General features: G+C 40.5%; 1 protein-coding gene and 1 long non-coding RNA gene across 3 annotated transcripts in view; both read right to left on the bottom strand.

Annotated features, from left to right (window-relative positions):
- LOC145478810 (leucine-rich repeat-containing protein 61-like) overlaps window positions 1-18,924 on the bottom strand; it is a 34,530-nt gene extending 15,606 nt beyond the window's left edge. Inside the window, exons 1-11 of one of the 2 annotated variants that reach the window (XM_081456997.1) lie at window positions 18,750-18,924; window positions 18,309-18,395; window positions 17,836-17,925; window positions 8,622-8,678; window positions 6,670-6,730; window positions 5,740-5,825; window positions 4,567-4,635; window positions 4,318-4,386; window positions 3,773-3,829; window positions 3,142-3,210; window positions 8-1,542 (exon numbers count right to left, since the gene is read on the bottom strand). In XM_081456997.1, the coding sequence (XP_081313123.1) occupies window positions 1,463-1,542; window positions 3,142-3,210; window positions 3,773-3,829; window positions 4,318-4,386; window positions 4,567-4,635; window positions 5,740-5,825; window positions 6,670-6,730; window positions 8,622-8,678; window positions 17,836-17,925; window positions 18,309-18,395; window positions 18,750-18,765 (741 nt within the window). In that variant the 5' untranslated portion in view covers window positions 18,766-18,924 and the 3' untranslated portion in view covers window positions 8-1,462. Of the gene's footprint in view, window positions 1-7; window positions 1,543-3,141; window positions 3,211-3,772; window positions 3,830-4,317; window positions 4,387-4,566; window positions 4,636-5,739; window positions 5,826-6,669; window positions 6,731-8,621; window positions 8,679-17,835; window positions 17,926-18,308; window positions 18,396-18,749 lie in introns of those variants that run through there. The other variant, XM_081456988.1, reaches the window with a different exon arrangement.
- Window positions 18,925-20,593: 1,669 nt separating this feature from the next.
- LOC145479037 (uncharacterized) lies at window positions 20,594-23,177 on the bottom strand. The gene is made up of 2 exons (XR_014048366.1): window positions 21,961-23,177; window positions 20,594-21,521 (listed from the first exon to the last, which is right to left on the bottom strand). It is a non-coding gene; the product is annotated as an uncharacterized LOC145479037 (long non-coding RNA).
- Between the last annotated feature and the right edge of the window lie 205 nt (window positions 23,178-23,382).

Below are 23,382 nucleotides of genomic sequence, written 5' to 3'. Positions count from 1 at the left end.
GACGACTTTTAAGACTTGCCTTTCGCAGTCGATTGTGACGGAAAAGTCGTTGAACAGTTCACGCGCACGTGAATGCGTCTCGCGCGCGTTTGCATTACGCGTTATCATTTTCAAAAACGTCTCTGCGCGCGCTGTCAATGGAAAAAAGAGCTCGGAGTACTGGCAAGACTAGCGTCTGGCAGCTATTTGTGGTTACAAAATATAGCAACATCTTTAACAGCATCAAGCTGGAAATCTTTCCAGCGTTAATTATCTCAGTTTCTTTGTCGAGGCCATTGTAATTAAAAAAAAATGCTCATTCAGTGTGTATCGCTCTCTGCAGGCGATCGTGTGTTCGAGAATTGCTGAATTTTCTGAGTTCAGTCTTAACTACCAGAAATTTCCGCTCGGAAGAAAACGGTAAACGCTTTTTTGGTTCGTCCCACAGAAAAATTTCTGAAAGAAAAGTAACTGACTTCTACCTAAGATCTCAAAGTGCCCATTTTTCCGGGGAAAAACGTTTACCATTTTCCTCCGAACCAAAATTTCCTGAAAGTTTTGGCTCCCCGAGCCTCGGAATTTTTTAGTTCCAGACTTCGCACCGACTGATCGCGCTTTTGAAATTCAAAATAGCTGCTACGTCAGCAAAGGCACAGCCGCTGGGTGAAGTATACGCAACATTTACCTAAACGGAACATTCAAAAAGTGCGGAGAACTTTCTCCATAGTATTACTGACTCAACATTTACACTACTTTCATTTAACATCGCCTATACAAAGTCTGGCATACAATATGGCATACAATATGGCAACTTATGCTTTTGATCTACAATATATTCTCTTAACTGGTACTCTAAGAAAACTACTACAGGAAGCAGGGAGAATTTGAACGCTGAAATCAGTGTTTAATGCAGCTCAACCCTTTGATCAAGAGCTGGGATCGATTTCAAGTTCTCTTCACCATTAAATTCAAGTGCTCAGGTTGTAAAACGAAGGATCTGATCACCTCTGAAAACAAAAGAACTGACGAATGATTAAACTTTCTTGAGTATGACAGGAACTGAGCATAAACAGCAACAAGAAATTCGACGTTCATCTTGCGAGTAGACAGAATAACATGTCTATTCCAATGCTGTACATTCACATGAATGACGAAGTCCACTCTTTGGGGAAGCCTTTCTTGGTTATTTTTACATCTTCACAACACGTGAACGCAACGTCAAAACAGATTGAAGTTCTCAAAAGAATTTCGCTGCAGCGTCTTTCTTCAGTTTCGGGTAACAAAGGGACTGCCTTTGTTGTGTCATGCAATGTGCAGGATACAAACCCAACGGTGGGAAACTCAAGCGACTTCCGAAACAAAGCAAAGCTCTTGTTGCACTTCAGAAACGTGAGCAGTTCTTGTTTCAGCAGTGAATAACGAAACGCAACGGTCTGAAGCCTTAAGCCGGCCGAAACAACTAGCTGAGTAACTATTATAGTCACTAGTTCCACAGGGCTTCTTTGGCATTATTGATCGCCTTATCGGCATCCTCGTTGATCTTCTTACACTGCAACATCACATCTGAAAACACACAAATTACAGGACTTTAGGGCCGAGGTGTTATGGCCAACAAGCAAAGTACAGGAAAAGAGCGAACAGAAAGAGCGGGAAGATTGACGAGAGATAGCTAAGGGCTGGTTACGACAACCATCACCGGAAGAAAGATACTCTCTTTGTGCATGCTAAGTGGCGGAACCTATGAATATCTTGATATTCTGGGTGAATGGTTGTGAGGTGCGATGGTAAAGGAGTGTACTGTTCTGTGCAAGTGCTCTTCGAAAAATGACAAACGGTGTTATTGTCAATCCTCATGATGCCATCTTATTTCCGTTAAGTGCTCTTCAAGTATTTGCTATCGTAAAATTCAAGAATCTCGAGGGAAAAAGCAACCATGAAATCTACTTCGATTCGCATAACACTATCCACTGAGATTAATGAAGTGACGATACACTTGGACACTGGGCACTATGCGAAAAGGTCAGTATTGCAAAATGGCATAATAATCAATTAATTAGTGACAATTAATTAATTAATTACTGCAACTATTCAGAATTCATATCATGTTCAATTGTGCATGGTTAAAAGTTCAGAATATAAAATTACAATTGAAAAACACTTGCAAAAATATAATTCAAAATCTGCTACACTTAACCTTCTCTTTCTTTTAATAGATTGTCATTACAATATTATTGCCGCTGATCATAAAAGTAGTTGTATCCACGATGAATAAAAAGTAGTTTTATCCATGAATTATCCACGTAGACTATAACTTATACAATGTAAGAATCATGTAATGTTCTTGTCATTGTCACTCATTACAAAAGTGGTTTTACAAAGTATTACTCAAGTATGCTAAAACTCATAGTCATACAATGCAAGAAATATGCCATGCTCTCATTAGAACTGTCCGTTATAAACTAGAGAAAGTTCTAATGAATTTAAGCAACAGAGTGCACTTTCTGTATTTCTTTTTCTCTAGTCAGTGGTGGACCCTAAGTGAGTTGCGCATGTGTACATTAATATAATGCCATTCACAAAATTCAGATATTGTGTTTTTATCACAAAAATTAAACATTATTTTCCGAAACATGTCTTCCAAATTTAAGGGTGTGTGTATTTTCTTTAAATGTGTATTCATAATTTGGCTGACACCTGCTTATAATACTATGGACAATTTTGCCTCTACAGGTAATAGCCTGCCTAGACAACTTCTTTCACCTCTGTCTCTGACCAGGCAGAGCCAGAATGCGGAGAAACCCTTCTTCCATACAGGAACACTTGGTAAGCAGGCTAGTGGTTTTTGACCGATCAAAGCGTGCGTGGTATCGCAGATAGTGACTAACAAACAATAGTCACAACATTTGCTGTACATGAATAGATTTCATTGACCAGTCAGGGCAAGTGCAATGACAAAGTTGTTCTAATAAATGACCGTCCACATGACATTATTATGCTACCTTGACAACAATCTACATTACTTAGCGTTTACAAACTTGAAATAATCAACTCTTGAACGAGCTTGCTTAAGTCAAATTTTATGAATCAATTCATAGGTAAAAAGGATCAATTTCTGCACATACACTGTACAAAGATGGAGTACTCGCTGCAAACACAGCTTACCTCTAAATCCCTTCTCTGCTTCCTCTACACTCCTATCCTGTACTAAAGTGTTAGATGACAGCAGCTTTTCTGTAGGATTACAAGTAACATCAACCATTACCTACAAGTACAACTTTTCCTGGTTCAAAATATGAGAAAATACACTGTACTGGAGCATTGCTTCATGTATGCAAAGAGGGACCCCTTATATCTGATTAACACAAATTATAAAGCAAAGAAACTTCACCCCAATAGCATGAAACTAATAGCATTACAGAACAGGTACATTATGTTACAGATGAACCTGACAGTTAACACTCAGCCAGCTGCCTTATATGGACACATGCTTGTTACAGACAGTTTTGAGTCTCAGTGTGCTGTAAGCCCGTACATTATTTTTTTTGTCAAACTAACCCACTTAATATGAAGACATTGTGGACATTAAAGATAACATGTTCGTCCAAAATGGTGGTGAAAAAATCATGATGTTCAGTTCAAGTGGATGGAGGACTGTTTGCCTGAAATTGAATGCTACAGACCTTAAAATTGGCAGATGAAGATGTGAATACAGCCTCAGATTTTCTATTACAATTCACGGCAGCTCTTAGGAAGGTGCTTGTGTAGTAAGAAATCACTTTGTTTGAATTCTTACCTGTGTTCCACGGCATTGTCTTGAGAGCAACTCCATGTTCAGATTGTAAATCATTATCTGACAAGATGAGAAAAAATATCGTTTAAAAAGTGAAAGAGCCTTCATGGCTTTAAACAAACCAATGAATTTTTATTTGTTTACAATGCTGAAAATGCTACCTAAATAAGGAGAACAAGAAGAGAGATAGCTGTAAAATTGTTTTCAGGGAATTTTTAGGCAAATTCATCATCACCATCTGTCATTGTTACCCATGGGCTGCAAAAGGCCTCCTTAGGCTTAGGAATATACCATTTGATCATCTTTATTGAGAAATTCTGCATCAAATGTTACCATGGCAATTTTGTAATTTCACATGTGAAATTGTAAATTAATGCTGAAATTTTGTGCCAAAATTAAGGAGTAATTTGTCATCCATGATATTAGTACAGTAACACCTAGCATTTAAGGTACATGCAAAGGGCTATGACAATGTGAGTGAAGCCTTGTGGGTCAAAGGTACACATAGTAGGTGTACTGATCATGCACCAGTAAAAATTAATTATTACCTGTGAGTAGGGCATCAAGTTCATCACACATCTCATACAAGTCAGCACCCTTTCCACTGACTCGTTCACCTAAAGAAACAGCAGTTATAGTGAATAGGAACCTTTACCTTGTTCTTAGATTTCCAGACAAAGGATTTCTCTTGTCAATCAGCACTCACCCAAATGTGTTACTGTACAAATGAAATTAATTTACAGTATATTTTGGTAGTTAAGACTGTAACACAAGTACACAGTTCACTCATAACTCACCATCAAGAGTCTTGAGTTTAGGTAAAAGGTCACAAACAGATTTCTTGTAATTTTCTTCAGATACACAAACTGTAGAAACAAAAACATTAACACAGCTCAAAACAAAGAAATCAACATACATGTACTTAAACTTTTACATGTGCTGTACAATGTACATGTATCATGATTTGAAAGTGTAGTGAAAGTGATAATTTAGATAAATACAGTCCTGTACAATCACATGTGAGTTCTCTACATTTAAAATGGCTACAACTGTATGTTATTTTGTTAACCAGGATATTTATGGTTTTTTTTTACATGCACATCTTTTGTTAAATTCAAATTTCTATGTACAGTCTACAAAACCACTCAATTTTCAATCTTGATAGTTCAACGAAGGTAAACTTTGAAACTGCCAAGGTAAAGGATTTCTATTGGTTATTGAACAAGCAAGTTAATAATGGTCCACATACTGGACCAACTAAATGGAGTACATGTAAATCTATGCCAGTGTGTGCAAAACAATGGGAAAAAATTTTATATCCATTAAACAGGTTTCCAGAGAAAATAAGCTGAGGGATTTTCACTTCAAATTTCTCCATCGAATAGTTGTAATTAAAAAAGAGCTCCATAGATTTCTTATCAAAAACGACAGTGAGTACCTATATCGTGGAGAACAAGATTCAATAGAGCATACCTTTTCAGACTGTTTTTTACAAAAGATTTCTTGTCAAAAGTGGTGCAATGGTTCAACAACTGTAATCAGTCTTCTTTCAAACCGTCAAATCAAGAATATTTATTTGGGATTTTTTCCAATTTAACTACACCTTGCTTTTTGCTCGCTATTTTATCTATACAAATAAGTTACACAATAATTCTCTTCTCATCACAGATTTTGTCAGCAAAATCTCCTCTAAGTGCAGGCTAGAAAATTTCGACCAAAATTTACATGTAATGATGCTCCTCCTTTGGTCTACTCTGGTTAAGTCATTATTATTATTAAATCTCTCTTTATTTTTATTTACTATAGCTTATAAATGTATCAATTTTGCAACTGTTAAAATTGTAGTTTGTTGCATTGTATTGTCTATAGGTTTATGTGTATCAATAAAGGATACATTTCCACACACACACAAAAAAATGTACAGTCTGGTAGATGCACAAGCATCAAATATACTGACATTAATTTCTTACCAGGATTGGAAAAACCCTGTATGGAGTCATGAAGTCTCAACACTTTCAGGTTCTCCAGTTTTGTTAAACATGACAGGCTGTTGGTACTGCAAAATGTAAACGAAAATTATGGATTTTAAAAAAACCTGATTTAAAATAAATATTCTAGTATTTAACCCATTTAGTCCCAGGTTCAGAATGTTACAATTCTTCTTACTGACAGTCATTGGTTCTCTTAATGTCAGTTCTGAGAATTTGGTGTTACATCAAGGCAATGTAGATGATGGTTTTCTTTATTCTCATCACCTGTTTTGTCGAAAATATATTGGTATTGAAATGAGAAATTAAAACTTGATCACTCCATGATATGGACTTAAAGGGTACCTTCAAACCTCTACTAACTGCCACCTCTCCTTAACAGCCAGGAGTTTTCATCCAAACCCTATGTTTAAACGCATACTTTTTATTCCAAGTGAAACCTCCTTTAAAAGTTAACCTTTCTACAATGGCCAGTCATATTCTTTCTCAGCATAGCCACAATAGACAGGTTTGTCTCTATTCATTTAGCATTAGTACTTTTATTATTATTAAAGGGAATACTGTATATATCACTGTAATTGTACTTTTACTGTACAACCTGACTATTCTTTGAACATAGCATAGCAGGATGTGTACATATACATTATTTTCTACAAAAGATGCCCATCCACTACACATATATGCGCTATATGACACAACCAAACAAATTCACTGTTCTCAACACGTCATTTTCATGTCTGCTACAAATCTACTTACACTGTAACAGACTTGCAATACATAATTTATGTACACTGCAGATGTACATGAGCAAGTAACTTTTACAGTCACAATAAACAGATGCTGTTCATTAAATACAGACTGTGATATCAAAATTCTAAGAGCAGTACAACATAAATGTTTCCTTTCTCTTACCTTCTTATCATGTTGCCTGACAAATTTAAAGAGGATAGATTTGAAAGGTCCTCAACTCCATCTAAAAATAATCAACTTTTAGCTTCCCATTGCACACCTTCAGTGCACAGAATTTACCTGTATTTTCGATTAAAAATTCTCCATTATATGTTGCATGGTTAGTTTGCTTGATACAGATCTAGTGGTTCGGGTTTGAGACCAGGCCAAGGACATTGTGTTGTGTTCTTAGGCAAGAAACTTTACTCTCATAGTGTCGCTCTCCACCAGTGTTTCAGCCAGAAAATTTTACTTGAGGGCCAAAGTGGCCGCTGAAGATCTTTTTTAGGGGCCAATTTTTTAGGAAAGGGGCCACTAAATTGAAAGCTACAGAAGGAAAAAATGTATCAGGGTACCAAGGAAAATAAAGCAGTTTATTAAGATCTATGATAAAATTTAATAGTAAGTGCTTTTTGGAGGGTTTCTTCTCAATAAAGTTTCTTTTGAATCAGATACTAGTATGAAGAATCTGTGCATTACAAGAGTACAATCCTTAGGCCTATATGACATAGTCAATGATCAGGGGTTTGCAATGCACTATAGGGCAATTTCAAACACGGTCAGCCATTTGGAAGTTTTCCGATATGAGAGAATCAATACGGCAAAGCAAAAGGACAGATTGACTTCTTTTATGTTGACTGTTTTAGAAGCAAAGATCTTTCAATATGATTTTTATAGAAGGACATAATGTGTGACAAAATAACCGTTATTGATCGTCAACACAGAGAAATGTAGTTGCCATTTTGCCGTATTCTTGGTTTTCATGTGATGCAGTCAAATTCCAAAATTAGAAATTATCTTTCCTTCTGAGGTTTTAGTTTCATCAGATAAAAGACCCTGTAGGAACGTGATGTTTGACAATGTTTTAGCTCGACAGAGTTCTTCTTTTTGTAATAGAACACTCCAAACTTTTGCGTTGCGTGACATGAAAATGGCGCCCCGTAAAGACTCTCACGTAGGTCAAAAGATGAGTTATCGCTTTAGTTTTTGCTAAATAAACGGTGCTTACACTAGAAGCAAAACTCAACGACAGATGTTTTTGTTATTTTACGGCCACCATGCTTGTGCCCCTCCTTAGGGCACAAACATGGCATCTCCATACAAAGCTCTATATATTTGGGTGACACACTGCGAATAACGGGGCGAATGAAAAAAAGTAGAAACCTGATTCTTGGTGAGGTTGTTTATATAGCAATCATCTATCCTATCCCAGATTCTTGAATTTATTTATTGAATGGTTACGATTTTTAGTTTTGATCACATGACTGGTGAAAACCAAGAATTTTGGCAACTAAACCAGAATTTTTGGTCACCAAGGATGAAAGGCTTGTTGCATTGGCGACCGTATCGATCACAATTTCGAGCCCTGGGATGGCTTTAAAATATTATGCCTGTGTCAAGCCTGCAGTCTTGTAAAAGAAAAGGGCCAAATTGGCCCTTTTTTCGTTTTTCTGGGGGCCATCTCTGATTGTAACGCAGGATTCCTGCAATGGCGCACTCTGGCAGAAACACTGCTCCACCCAGGTGTATAGAATTAATAGGTACAGCAAATTTAATGCCCGGGGTAACCCTGCGATGGGCTAGTATCCAGGGGTTGGGGAGTAGAAAACTCCTAGTTGCTTCATTCTCCAGAAACTGGAGATAAGCACTGGCCTGATGGGTCACTTGGCTTGTATGCAGACTTTTTACAGTGGGCAAAAAAAAATAAAAACCATAGCATGACATGGCATGCTATCAGCCAATCAAAATACCAAAATTACTGCATGCGACTGTAGTACTGAATGTATATAACATCATATATGATTTGTAGATACATATAAATTATGTGTAATAGCACCTGTTTACACATGCATACACAGTGCATAAGGGTAATTACGCTTGGCAACTTATCACTTGTGTGTCTTTCTAACACTTACCAAGGGAAGACAACTTGTTACAAGAAACATTTAAGGTTTCCAGCAGCTTCAGCTCACCTGAAATGAACATTGGAGCACAAATTTACAAAAGAGTTCTAAATCAAAGAAGAGATCAACTACAGTGTATGACTGCATTCATCTCTTTCATTCAGAAACATGTACATGCAAATGGTTGTTTTCAACATTTCTTGAAAGTAACAAATCAATGTGTTTCCAGTATAACAAATTTTGCTCTCTTACATGTTAGTCTGGTCTAGCCACTAGTATCCAGCTACAACATGTTCTATTAGAAGTACATGTGAAACATGGTAAATCTTTAGCAAATATTAGTGCTTGATGTACCAAATTATTATGGTCTCTATCCACTGATGAGTACCATATGAACAATAAAAACAGGACAGAAACTGCTTCTCAATGGTGTCAAAAGTACTAGCAACTTCACTGAGAATACAAGAACAATTGTTTACCATGTTTGTACATGCATTGACAGTGTCTGCAGAACTTTAAAAATTACATGATTATACAATCATGTACTACCACAGTTTCCAAACAGGTGTACATGTAAGTAAGTAAGTAAATAACCTTCATTTAAATGTTACACTCTACTCAATCTCGCACAGGAACTACTACAAAACTACAATGACAACACGTTTTCTCATCGATCCTCGTTTCGTTTTCATTCTCTCCAACGCGTGGGATTTTCGATCCCATAATAATAAGTAACCTGGGGCTGGGCCCAGTCCCTCACATTCTACTTGTAACACACTCCCCTCCAACAGAAATGTCGTCCCGACATTATAACAGGAAATACAAAACCAAAAAGAACAATGGTTAAGAGGGAGCGTCAGTTCTCATCATGTTTCAAACTGAATACTTATTGTGGCAGTTCCATTATCCGCAGGTTTTGTCTTTAACAGTTTGTAACTAGAGGGAAAATCCAACACAAATTTCGCTTATGAGTTAAATCACAGAAGGCGAGCAACAGGTCTGCTTGTCCATGGTTAATACTCGGGGTAATCAGTTGTGACTTCAGGAGTGTTCATTACTGGTTTGTCCATATGGGCTGTGGTATATACTGCAGCTGTGGAATAAATGGGATGTGCGGGGTGCAGTGAACACACCGGCAGTGAGGTACAAGCCAGTTGGCCATGACTTGGTAGAGAAGTATCACCTGGGGGCATTGAATTGCGTTTACTACTGGGTTTAAACGTTGGTACTCGGGTACCCCCATCTGACTGTAAGTCAGAATCCGAGGGGGTCGTCTCTCCCTTCTAGGTCGCGTAGCTCCCTCTAGGTGTTCCTCTGAATCTGAATTGTCACTTTCCTCAGGGGCCATATCAGTCACATCTAGAACGGATGAATTTGGCACTGATGAGTCACCAGTGTCCACTTGTGGGTCAGGTTGGTCCCTGGTATCTGACATAGTGGCACAATCTTCATTATCACAGTGGTCCTGTGGGTCCATGGGAAGGGTGTCTACTTCCGCCGGAAAGGCTATTTCATGGGTGACTGGAGAGGACAGTGTGTTCATCTCATACTCATCATCGGAACTCTCTCCAATGTCTTCAGGCTGAGGTGGCACTCTAGGTCTTAGTTGGGTGGTCTTGGATGATCCTCTCGTTGGTTTAGGCAGTGGTAAAGCATCACAAGGAAGTAGCAAGTTACGGTGTAACACTCGTTGTTTCGCACGGCCAAGTTCTGGCTTTACTCGATAGACTGGACTATCAGACATGCGTTCCTCAACTACATAAATTTGCTCTTCCCAGTGTGAACGGAGCTTTCCAGGTCCTCCCCTTTCTGAAAGGTTTCTAACAAGTACGCGGTCGCCGGGGAGTAGGACTGCTGCGGAAGCCTTCTTGTCGTAATACACTTTACTCCTGGCTGACGATTTCTGGGTGTTCCTAGATGCTAGGTCGCAGGCCCGTCTCATATCTGCTTGCCACGTCTTTACATAGTCCTGGTAATCACCCTGTTGAAGGTCGTTGTCTAGGTCAAACAGCAAATCAACTGGTAAGCGTGGGGAACGGCCAAACATCAGGTAAAATGGCGAGAACCCAGTCGTTTCATGTCTTGTGCAGTTGTACGCATGTATAAGCTTGTTTAAGGAATCTTTCCAGTTCGATTTCTTTTCCTCCGGGAGGGTCCTTAGCATCGAGAGTAATGTTCGGTTCATGCGTTCTACCTGGCCATTGCCCTGTGGGTGGTATTGAGTGGTTCGCGAGCTGGCAACTCCACTGAGACGTTCTAGGTTGTGGAACAATTTGTTTTCAAACTCACCACCTTGGTCGTGATGTATTCGTGCTGGGAAACCGAACCTTGGGATAAACTCATTGTAGATCTTCTCAGCAGCAGTGCGGGCCGTCTTGTTGCACGTTGCATAGGCTTGGGCATATTTGGTAAAGTTATCAACAATCAGCAGTACATATTCATATCCACCTTTGCTCTTGTCCAGATGCAGAAAATCAATGGAAACTACTTCAAAGGGTGCTGATGTCATCAGGTGCATCATAGGTGCTTTCGTGACTGTGTTTGGTTTCTTCTGTTTGATGCATCTGTAACGTTGTGTCACAAAATACTCTATGTCACGGTACATATGTGGCCAGTAGAAGCGGGACCTTGCAAGTTCTGCGACTCTCTCCACTCCAAGGTGTCCCATCTCTGTGTGTAGTTCTTTAAGTACCACTGGGATGAAGTTGTGTGGCAGAACTAATTGTATCTTAGAGCTTGTTCTTCGTCACAGGATACCATGTTCATCAACTTCCAGTTTCGTCCATTCTCTCATAAGGTTGGTAACTCCATGGGGTTCATTCTTCAGTTGGCCACCACCCGGTTTGATCCCGTGTGTCTTGTAGTAAAGCACGCGGCATATAGCACTATCCGAGTGCTGTGCCTCCTTGATTTCACTAGGGCTGAAGGGTTTTAGATTCAGATCCTTTAATGTCGGTTCAGGAGTTGTCAAGTCTGCGGCAATTGCCGTAACCCATGGGATTGTGCCTTTTGCCTGTTCCCTAACTGTTTCCACGGTTGCTTCAAGGACATCTTTGGGTACTTCCTCTGTACAATCGCTCATATACTTGTCTATGTCCAATGGGATTCTTGACAGAACATCCACGTCAACATTAGTCTTGCCTGGTTGGTACTTGATTGTAAAGTTATAATCCGCTAACTCGGCCACCCACCGATGCCCCGTGGCATTCAACTTTGCTGATGACATCACATATGTTAACGGGTTATTGTCAGTGAAAACAGCGAAGGATGGAGCATAGAATAAGTAATCCCTGAATTTGTCAGTAATTGCCCACTTTAGGGCCAAGAATTCTAACTTTCCTGAGTGCAAGTGGTAGTTCCGTTCCGCGGGCGTCAATGTCCTTGAGCCATAGCCAACAACTCTCAATTTCCCCCCTTGTTCTTGGTAGAGCACCGCCCCAAGTCCTTCGCTTGAGGCATCCGTGTGCAGTACAAATGGTCGTTCAAAGTCAGGGTAAGCCATTACCCCTGGCTGCATAAGAAGTTCAATTAGGAAGTTTAATCGCTCTTGGTGTCTTTCATTCCACGGGATTTTGTGATTTGATGACGATTGTCCTTTCGATGTCGGCAACTTCCACTTGGGGTGCTCTTTCTGTCCTTTAGCTCTGCTGGGCTGGTCACTGCATCCTTTAACTGAAAGTAGGTCATAAAGGGGTTTGGCTAATCTGGAGAAGTCGCGAATATATTGGCGGTAATAGCTTATGAAACCCAGGAGTTTGCGCAATTCACCAACAGTTCTTGGTTTAGTTTCCTTAAGGGCTGCCACTGCTGCAACGTCTGCTGAGTCCATCGTGTAGCCATCTGCTGAGACTATTCTGCCTAAGTAACAAACACGGGGCTTAAACAACTCACATTTCTTTGGCTTCAGCTTGATACCATACTCCTGCAAACGTTTAAGTACCTTTCACACATTGTCTACATGCTCAGAAAATGTTCTACTGTACACCAGGACATCATCAAGATATGGAATACATATTTCATCGCGGAGACCTTCTAGGCATTTCTCCATGTACCTCTGGTAAGCTGCCGGTGCATTTTTAAGGCCAAAAGGAATCCAGTTCCACTGGTATAAACCCCAGGGGGTGATGAACGCTGTTAGATGTCGGTGTTCTTCTGCTACGAATCCTTGGTGATATGCCTTTCCTTGGTCTAACACTGAAAAGTAAGTGTTCCCACTGAGACTATTCAGGATGTCTTGGATGCGAGGGATGGGCTGGCGGTCATCCTCAGTTTTGCTGTTTAACTGCCTATAGTCAACACATAGTCTCAGACTGCTGTCTTTTTTTCTCACACACACCACTGGGGAAGAGTAGGGTGACTTTGAGTTGCTTATCCAACCACGATTGATCATATCCTGCAAGTGTGACTTTACCTCTTCGTACAAGGGCTTTGGAATTGAATTGTATGTTTTTTGTACTGGGACATCATCTCTCAGGTTGATTTCCAATTTCAAATGTTCGGCACATCCAATGTCACCATCATCTATAGCGAAGGCCCCGGATTCTTCCCTCAACATCTCCTTGACAATCACCCGTTGCTCACTTGACAAATGGCTCAAGTCAACTGGGGGAGTCCACTTTGCTTTACTTTGTTCGGGCTGACTTGGCTCCCACTCATAACTGGTTGCCTCACTCCAAGTTTCACCTTCCTCTTTCTCTTGTTTCTGTTCAGCTTCGACTGGCAGTGGCGTGACGGACTGCACTAACTGTATAGTGCCCAGTTCTGTCCGCCTACGTAAGGTCATCGCTCGTTTGGTGTTGTTGCATACTGGAACATACATTCGGCTTGAAGACCTCGGGGAGATTCGGTGGAGACAGCCCTGAACTTCTAGCCCCTCAGGCCACGCCCCTTCCTCTTTGGGCTCAAACACAACAGGCAAATCTTCTTCTAATAGTCCAAAGTGTACCTGACATTTGACTCTCACAGTCTCTCCTGGTGGGACACGTATGTCTTGTCTGCCGACTCTGAGCATACCGGTGTCAGCTTCATCATCCATACTTTGGATGAAATTAACCAGCGCTCTTGCTTCGCCCTCTTTCACAGATGGAAACGAGTCATTCACTATTCGGGGCAATAGGCTGGTTGTGTTGGGGCTACTACTCCTCTTAATGACCTCTTCGATGACATTAAAGCCGATGATGGGATACTCCTGATTATCTTCACTTCCTATTAGTATGGGTACTGTCAATGGCTCTGAGTACCTGTCCTCCCCAACCAACTGGAACTCTACCTCAATCCAGCCATCATATGCGATTTTTGTACCGTTCACGGCCTGGAGATTTAATCCATCTTCCCCCAATAACTCGCTTATGTCTCTTACTGGCTCGTTTGGTAGGTTAATTTCTTTCCAATGTTTGGACACAACACAAACTTGAGCTCCGGTATCCCACAGGGCATCCACCTTTTCCCCTTGAATCAAGCAGGAAACCACACATTTTCTTCCCACTAATTTGGTGAGTTTAGAGCGTTGTCTCGGGGTTAGGTGGGAACTGAACGACGTTTTCAATGTTTCAACACTTGCCCTTTCCCTCAGTCCAACTTCGCTAATGGCTTGACATAGTTTCTTATGCTTCTCCCAATGTTCCCTTTGACAAACTTTTGAACAATAGTGGCTAGTATGGCACTGTGAACACCGCAAGTATTGATGTGCCCAATCCTCCCTCTTTCCACAGTTCATGCATTGTTGGGACTGCTCATGAATCGGGGGGGCTGCTCCTTGTCCCGTGGGGGCAACCCTTGTCTGTTTCCCTGGGGGCTTGCTGAGTTATAGCCCCTTCGGCTTGACCTTAGGCATTGGTAACTGAAGTGGCCGACATCACCACAGTTGAAACAATGGTTGCAACGGAAACCCCTTCCTTGTCTTTCACAATTCCAGCACCCTCTAGGGCGAACCCTCCCTTGCTCTACAGGGTTGTACTGTGGGTGAGGGCTAGCGCGGCTTTGTTGTTCCATGCCCTCCCGGATAGCAGCCAATTCCGCTTTCAACTCTCTAACTTCAGTAAGAAGGTTAACTTTTGGTGGCTTTTCTGGGGTTTTACCTTCAACTGAGGCATGGCTGTCGTCATGGGTGGCCAATTGGGCTACAAGCTGTGTGGGGGTTCGGTTTGTGAGCTGGTCATGACGGGAACCAAGCTTCTGCATTCTTTCTGTTTCATTACTAACTGCTGCATTCAATTTCTCAAAAAGTTCTTCATCTTCCACTTGGGTGTTTTGCAGGCATGGTTTTATCTCCATTTTAATGTTATCATTCCGTAACCCAGTTAATAATGAATGCAGAAACATGCACTGTACCAGCTTTGGGTCATACTTCAAATCAGATCCTGCTTCTTGAGATGCAAACAGTACTTTCTGCTTTAGATCAAGGAGGCGAACAAGAAAGTCCGGAGGGGTCTCCCCAGCTTCCTGTAATGCCGAACTGAGCAGCTGATACATTTCCGTAGCCCCCCTTTCTTGGTAATGTGACCGGAGTATTTTACGTAACCTGGCAAGATCTAGATCGGGCTTACCTTCCAAGTAGCTCCTCAATCTAAGGCCTGGATTGATGGCTCGAATAACGGCCTCGACAATTTCTTCTTCTTTATAGCCCCGTTTCAATCCAGCGTTAATTTGGTGAGCAAGACTGGTAAAGCTCAAGCGATCTTTCTGACGTGAATCTCCAATCTGTCCCGATATTTTAAATTCCTTCCTGAACGGTGGAATCGCTGTGGTTTCTTTAGGCGTAACTGCATTTGTGCTTGACTTGACAGCAGACTTCTGATCCACATGTTCGGTTTTCACACCACCCTCTTGTTCACTCTTCGCGTCCTTCGTTGCCGGTTTCTTTTCTTTAATTGTTTCTCTGAGATTCGTTAGTGCTTCAGTTCCAAGTTCTTCGGTGTCTAAATATTTCGTTAGGATTTGTATTAACGCCAGACGTCCCGTATCCGTCTCTTTAACTTCGATATGTAGCCCCGCACAGATTTCTCGAAGACTCGCTTCGCTAAGCTGACAAATTGCTGTTCTCACCTCTATCTGAATCTCTTCGACGACTTTTATAGACATTTCGATGGTTTCTTTGTCACGTTGGGGTCACCAAATGTTACACTCTACTCAATCTCGCACAGGAACTACTACAAAACTACAATGACAACATGTTTTCTCATCGATCCTTGTTTTGTTTTCATTCTCTCCAACGCGTGGGATTTTCGATCCCATAATAATAAGTAACCTGGGGCTGGGCCCAGTCCCTCACATTCTACTTGTAACATAAACACAATAAGTAATTAAGCTTGCAGCTTGTAGGGTCGTGTGTAAATAAACAATAAAGAATAATTACAAAATAAGAATTAAAAAATTTACAATGTAAAATGTAATCTAGAACGGCTTAAATAAAAATTTGCAGCTAATAATAATTTACCTAATTATTAACATTATGTGACTAATAAACGTATACCAATGGGCAGTCGAGTCATCTTCTGCAGTATATATTCGCAAAGCTAATGTCCCTGACCAAAATAAGATTATTGATCATCTTAGAGAAGCTGTTTACACTGTTCACCATTCGGCATCCAATCGGTGATAAAATTCCACAGAATTGTACCTCTGTAAGATACGGAGGATTTCTTGATATTTGATTTAAAATGAGGTATTTCCAACTTAAGGCTGTTTCTTAGATTATAGGATGATTGTGATTTTGCAATATGTGCAGTCATACAGGGTGGTGAATCATTGTAGTACATTTTATAAATTAGTTTCAGAATGGAGTTCTTATAATAGGTTCTTAGAGTGTCCCATTTGGCCCTGTTGAGGGCTTCAACTGATGGTAGGTCTTTGGGAAAGTTGAAAATAAGCCTTGCTGCCCTGCAGTGTAGTCTTTCAAGTGAGTCGGTCATCTGAGTGATTCGTGCCTCCCCATACGGATATACCGTGCGTCACTGTAGGGATTATAACTTTGAAATATAGGTTTAAGAGATCTTGCTTAGGTAAAAATCTGCTCTTCTTTATGAGACTCAATTTGTTGACGAAGCTCTTCTTTAGTCCCTTAATATGTGCTGACCAGTTCAATTTATCGTCAATATCGACACCCAAGAGTCGACTTTGTGTGACCCGTTCCAGAATATTGTTTCCAAGGTATAATTATGGGTGGGTGGGGGCCTGTAAAGGATCCTCTGTGGATTAGCATGTATTCGGATTTTGTCGGGTGCAGGGTCAGCTTATTTCTCACACACCACACATGCAACTCGGTTAGGGATTGATTTAGCACAGCGGCGACCTCGTCTACGCTCCTCCCTATGCAGTAGATGGTAGTATCATCAGCGTACATATGGACGGTCCAAGACTGAACTGACCCCACGAGATCGCTTGTGTAGAGAACAAATAGAGTGGGACCCAGGACACTTTCTTGTGGGATACCGGAAGACACTGAGCAGAATCTGAATCGTTGCTCGTTTCGGGCCATGTACTACAGCCTAGATATAAGGTAACTCGTCAGCCAATCTAGTAAGAGGCCACGTATTCCAAATTGACATTGAAGCTTGTTTAATAGGATGTCATGATCTACACAGTCAAAGGTTTTCTTGAAGCTGACAAATGCAGCACCCACCACAAGACCTGAGTCTATCGCATCTCTCCAAGTTTCTGTCAGGTGGACAAGGAGGAGCTCGGTGGAGTAGCCCTTTCGATATGCCCACTGATTATCTGTTACCAGACGATTAAAGTTCAGCACATGGTCTATAATTGCATCGTTGACACATGATTCCAGAATCTTGCTTGGTATGCTAAGAATAGAGAGAGGACGATAGTTTCCTCTCTCCATTTCGTTGTCTTTTTTATGTACTATTGTTAATTTTGCTGTTTTCCACTCCTGGAAGACAATGCCTGTCTTGAAGCTTAAATTAAACAGAGATGTCAATGGGGGTACGACAGTTGTACACAGAACATCCATTTCTGTAGACAGGCCATTTTTCACTGATATGTACTGTCCAACCTCTACTAACAGACACCTACTGGAATTACATGCCTTCGATAGGTGGACACTTAGTCAAGGTTCCACCCACGTACAAACAAGTACATGCACATGTACATATATGTATTTAACCTCCCATAAAGTAGACACCTCCTACAAGCACTTTTCATGCTCCAAGAGTATCTGCTTTTAGAACTCTGGTTTGACTATACATACACTGTACATGTAAAATTCTAAACCTACCCAAATCCTTCAGATCAGAAATATTATTTTTGGCAAGATCCAGGTGCAGCAGTCCCATACAGTCACTTATACAGCTGACGTCTCGCAAACCTAGAGAACACATTGCATTTTGTTATATAATTTCTGTACTTGTATATTTGTATTTTCTCAGTATACACACTTGTGTAAAGCCTCATGTGTATGCTGAGAAAATATAAGGGTTTAACATTCAAGTATTGCATAATATTATGTTATATCTCTCTATTGTAATAAACACACATGTCATAAATTATAAATGGTCTGGGGAGTGTTCATCTGGGAAACTGGGAAATTCATAGTTCTCGTAATGTGCAAACATGTATATTTTTCACATCTCTATATTTAGTTGGGAGATACTGTGATGAATGAAACCTCCAACTCTCAAGCTGGGTCTTCTATCCAGATTCCACTATAAGTACCTGTACTGTGAGCTACTATGTGCTTCTTGTACCTACCCATTCCACTGAGATCCAAAAAACTGATGCTCTCAAGATCAAATTCACCAGTTCTGCTCTTCAGCAAGTGAGGAGTCAAGACTGAACCTGCAACAGTGGAGGGAAAAACAAAAGTGACCATTCAAACATGCGTTTGTTGCATTATTCCCCAATTCTGTCGAGAAAACTGCCAGCAAACGTTCTTGCCTCTCCTATCCTACATGCACTGTACCTGTAATTTTAACAAACAGCTCATCTTCCTAAGAGGCCTAATCATTAACAATTAGAGAACAAACATAACTATAAAGTAAAGAAACCAGAGAAACCTTGAGCTAAATTCGACCGTCCATCGGGAGCACATGTTCAGAGGGAAAATACCATGAAAACACTATAACTGTATCAAACACTCTAATAAAAATACGTCACTCACAGCTTCGAGGGACAGTAAAGTTGCAGGCTTACCTCCAGCTCTTGCCATGAGTTTTTGACTCCGTGGAATAAGTTTCACGGCGACATATAGTTCGTCAAAAGCTTCCTGATCTTTACCGCCATGTTGCTATGCTCGTAAACACGAGTCGTCCCATTCCTCTACTCGAAAAGAAATGACTCCTTTCTTCCCGTCAGGCCACGCTAGCGTTGCGCGGGAAAATTCGTCCATGCCAGAGGGTTTGATGATTTGAAAAGATGGAGGTGACTCAAAAAGTAGTAAGAAATGGGAAAGAATATAACGCAGACAGCGGCGATAAACATTGTATTCCAACGCATTTTAATACAGAACTTGACGTTTGGTATGCTAGTCTACATACATTTTCAAAAGTGACCGTCGTAATGACAAGGGAAAAACGGAAAAAGATCGAAAAACAGAGGACATTGGACGACTAAGATCAGGACTTCTTGATTATTTTTAGAGTTGACAGGGGACGAATTAGCAAGGGAAGACTTGCTGTAAGTTGCCTCCAGTATACTGACCAAAGAGAACATACAAGTCAAGGACTGTTACACTATCATTACGGCCCATATTTGCTATTACCCAATCAGAAGCCGTCTCCTGATATCCTGCGATATCATGTCACTGACCTGATATGGCTACGATATCATGCACACTTGGCCAAATTTGGGTACGGTAAATAGCTAATCGTACCGTTTTTGGTATGGTTCAGCGGCATATCAGGCTCGTTTGGTTCCCGGGGGGAACTCCCATATAAAAGGACGGGGGTGTTCGTCGGAAATTTTTAAAAGAACCGCTAAGAGGTACCCAGATCCTGCTTTGTGGGCGTGGCTTGAAAGTTTTTTCACCCCTAAGAGATACCAATTCTAGAACAAACCATTACCTCCTGCCATATCTTTTCTGCTCCTGCTGTGGACCTTTTGAGGCTGAACACCCTAAGAGCTACCAAAACCGCTTTTTTAACCCCTTAAAACTAACAGAGAACCCCCGTCCTTTTTACATGGGTGTCCCCCCGCCCCGGGATTTGGTCTCGCTATGAGTATTTTGGTTCTACTACGTCTCACCAAAATACGAACCATGGCTCGACCAAACCCGCCTGAAATGCCACCGAAGTACACTCACTTTTAATAAGTATGTATATTTTTCATGCCCAGGCTGGATTTTCTTATTTTTCTGCCGACTTAATGCTGAAAATATTGTTGTGTACATTCTTAGCTTTCAGTTGAATAAAAGTGTATGGTATCAGTATTTTGTTACATTGCGCACGTGCTTTATCGCTTTACGTTATACGTAGTTTACTTTGCGTTTTGTTACCTGGTTTTGTTAGAGAAATGAAATAATTTGCCATACTTTTCAACAATCAAATCAAGTTCATTTATTTTATTGTATTTTACTTCCATCAACACACACACAAAAAAACTTTTTTTAAAACAAAATCTTATCCTTGGGTATATTCTTCACATATTAAAATTCTGCCAGTAGATTCTTGTTCAAAGGGAGAGAGAGAGAGTGTAAGACAAAGCCATTCAAGAGCTTCTTGTGTTCTTTTGTTCAAAGTAGCTACTGCAGTAGATGACTCAAACAGGTACACAGTGGAACAAAAAAAGACAACGTTTGAGAAGTTTTACTTTACTTTATTATAAATACAAAACCGTGAAATACTAACTTAGAAAGGCTTTAGTGTTACATGTCCAAATACATGTGGCTTGCAGGTATTACAAACAAATTCGCTAAGTTCAAAAGCACGTAAGAACAGGAGTGAGGGTAGAGATTGAAAGCTATGGGTAATAGAAATATCAAGTGAGGAAGCTGGTTTATAAAATAAAACCCTCATATTAACTAATGATACCCCCCCCCCCCCTATTAACTATGCACCGACCGAGCAAGCTGGCCTAACAGTTAAAATGATAATCATTGAAAACAACATAAATAATCAACTTGCCAAAAGGTTTCAAATCTATACAGCATCGTGAAATTTATTACAAACGGCCAAATAGGTCTGCACATTGATTTTCGCATTCATAAGTTTCCCGCTCTTCTCCTTCGCAAGGTTTCCCGCCAAAACTGGGCTCTGGACTCGTGCAATTTCGAAAACGTTCTTGAAAACCTCCGCACGACTCGCTACAGGACGTCCATTCACTCCATTCTGACCAACCTCCATGAACTAGAACAATACGGAGAGAAACATACATCAAAATGTATAGAATCTAAATTTTCTCTTTCTCGTCCCTATGCGGACCGTTGCATTCGCAACGTTAAGCGCCCTAACCATCAAGCTCCCCGCTTCCTGTTTCCAACCCACTTTTCATTGGCGAAATGTAGCGGGCGCTGGGGAAAAGTCAGTCACTTCGCCTTTAGGCATGTGAAAAAAAAAAAAAAAAAAAAAAAAAAACCTACATTAAGAACTTAAAAGTTTCACTTGACCACCTCGCAGCTCCACAGTTTCTTTGGAAACAAGATTCACTAATACCTCTGTTCATATTGAAAGTTAGTTTTCCTCCGTTGCTACTTCCATGGATGGGTTAAGGTGGCTTCTTTTATTCCTATAATCCGGCAGTAAGAATAAACGGGCTTTCATCTAGATTTACTCACGTGACAGCTCGTTTCTAACTTACTGGGACAGGGTGGTAGTTGGCACAACTGGTTTTGTTGGGCTTCTCCCTTGCAATTTTTCCCGCCATTTTCAGGTGCTGGTTGCGTGCAGTTTCGGAAACGCTCTTGAAAACCAGTCCCACAGGTCTCATTACAGGAATTCCAAGCACTCCAGTCTGACCAACCACCGTCAACTGTGAAAAACAGATATACAATCTTCTAGCGTCACATTGCATCACGCATTTCCTATCCTCCTCGAATTTGGTACGTTATGAATCGCATCTGTGCATTTTCCTCTTAAAGGAGCTCGGTCACGGCATTTTTGATTATTTTGGCCATGAAACCTGATGATATTACTTTACTAAGATAACAGATACTTTACTAAGGTACAAAAAGACCAAAGAGATAATAATAAACCATAAAGGAACAAAGATGGTTAAGGATGGAGAAGACTGACACGGGTTACAAACGACAAACATTTAGGCTACGCGTTTTAAGATGCAAAACCGTGACGTACCTCCTTTAACAAGTTTAACTAGCTGATTGTTTGATTAATTGTTTGATAGGTTGGCTGGTTGGTTGAATACACGAATGAATGGATAGATGGACGACGGAAAGAATGCTATTGTTTACCTCCAGTGCAGCATCTTCCACTGTAACCAGTTTTACAGTTACACCGCAGACGATCTGGAGTTCCACCATTGGGACACTCCCTGTTACATGGCCGAGTCTGCGGGAGTGACCAACACGATCCACCGCACTTAGCTAATCTGGTCACTTTACGGTAACGAATCTGCATTCCTTCAGTACCTCATGACTGACTACAAGAACTCCATTTGGACCAAGAAATCAAATTGCAGTCTCTTTTGTGGCAGCCTGAACCCCACAGGCACCCTTCCCCCAGGTGTAACATCGTGGCAAAGGACAGGACAAGAAACAACCAAACCAATTTCGGAATCATTCTGTCAATCTTCTCACCAAAGTCTGATGGTAAAAAGAAATTATTTCAGTGGCAAGAATGAAAAGATTTGAAGAATTCAGCTCTCGCTGATAATCAAGCGCGATCGATTCGTAAAGCGCCTGCGTCCAACGCTGGTTGGGAGAAACCGAACGAGAGAAACTGTTAGAAACTACACTACCTACACAACAACCCGTGCACATTAGCATTGATGAGTTGTGACCGTAAATTAAAGCACTCGGTTGAATCCAAGTCTACATCGGAGGGTACATCAGAATATAAATCGAATTGTAATTACAATGTCGCTTGATTTATAGTAACCAGTGCATGATTAAGTTACATCTGATCAGCGTAGATAAACAACGAATGTTACACGAGTTCAAGCAACTAAAAATAGATTACAACTTTTACATTTCACGTGTCACAATTGTCTCATTGAGAGTTCTTGAAATTTCGGTACTAAATGCAGAAATTACTAGTAATCAGTACTTTTACAAGATGGTTACATCATCAATAAAATCACTAAGTGTCAGTATTTTTACTGAAGTGCATAGGACAACAACGGTGCAGTTTATCCCTTGACAACTAATACGATAAAATTTCCCTTTCATTACCCCCATGACATGAGATTAAAGAATGGAAATTATTTTCTCTTGGATTTGAAGACCACTTAAACTAGCCTTCTAGTTAATGGCGTCCAAAAGTGAACAACAAAACTGAATACGATACAAATGCAATAAAAGTTTTATTACCAATCCCCGTGGCGCTTTTTGGCGTTAGTTATCCAAAATAGCAATAAATCATGATAAAATGAAAAAAAAAAACAAAAAAAAAAAACGAACAATAAATGTTACAGAAAGTTGTCTATTTAAACTAAGAAGATAAAACTTCACGTGAGAGTTTATTTGTTAGCTTTCTGCTAAAAGTAAGAACATATTCATACAACTTAAGAGTACTATCCAAACTATGACAAAGTAGAACTGTTCGATGTAAAGGTTCTTTGTCCCGCAATGCTCTTAAAGAGCGGGATGTTAAAAAGTAGAACTTCTAGTCACGTGACCCCTTAACTCTCCTCGCTGAATCACGAAACATTACAG

This window comes from Orbicella franksi, chromosome 1 (genome assembly GCF_964199315.1).
Source record: "Orbicella franksi chromosome 1, jaOrbFran1.1, whole genome shotgun sequence".
Classification (NCBI taxonomy): domain Eukaryota; kingdom Metazoa; phylum Cnidaria; class Anthozoa; order Scleractinia; family Merulinidae; genus Orbicella; species Orbicella franksi.
This window is presented reverse-complemented; position numbering and strand designations above follow the sequence as displayed.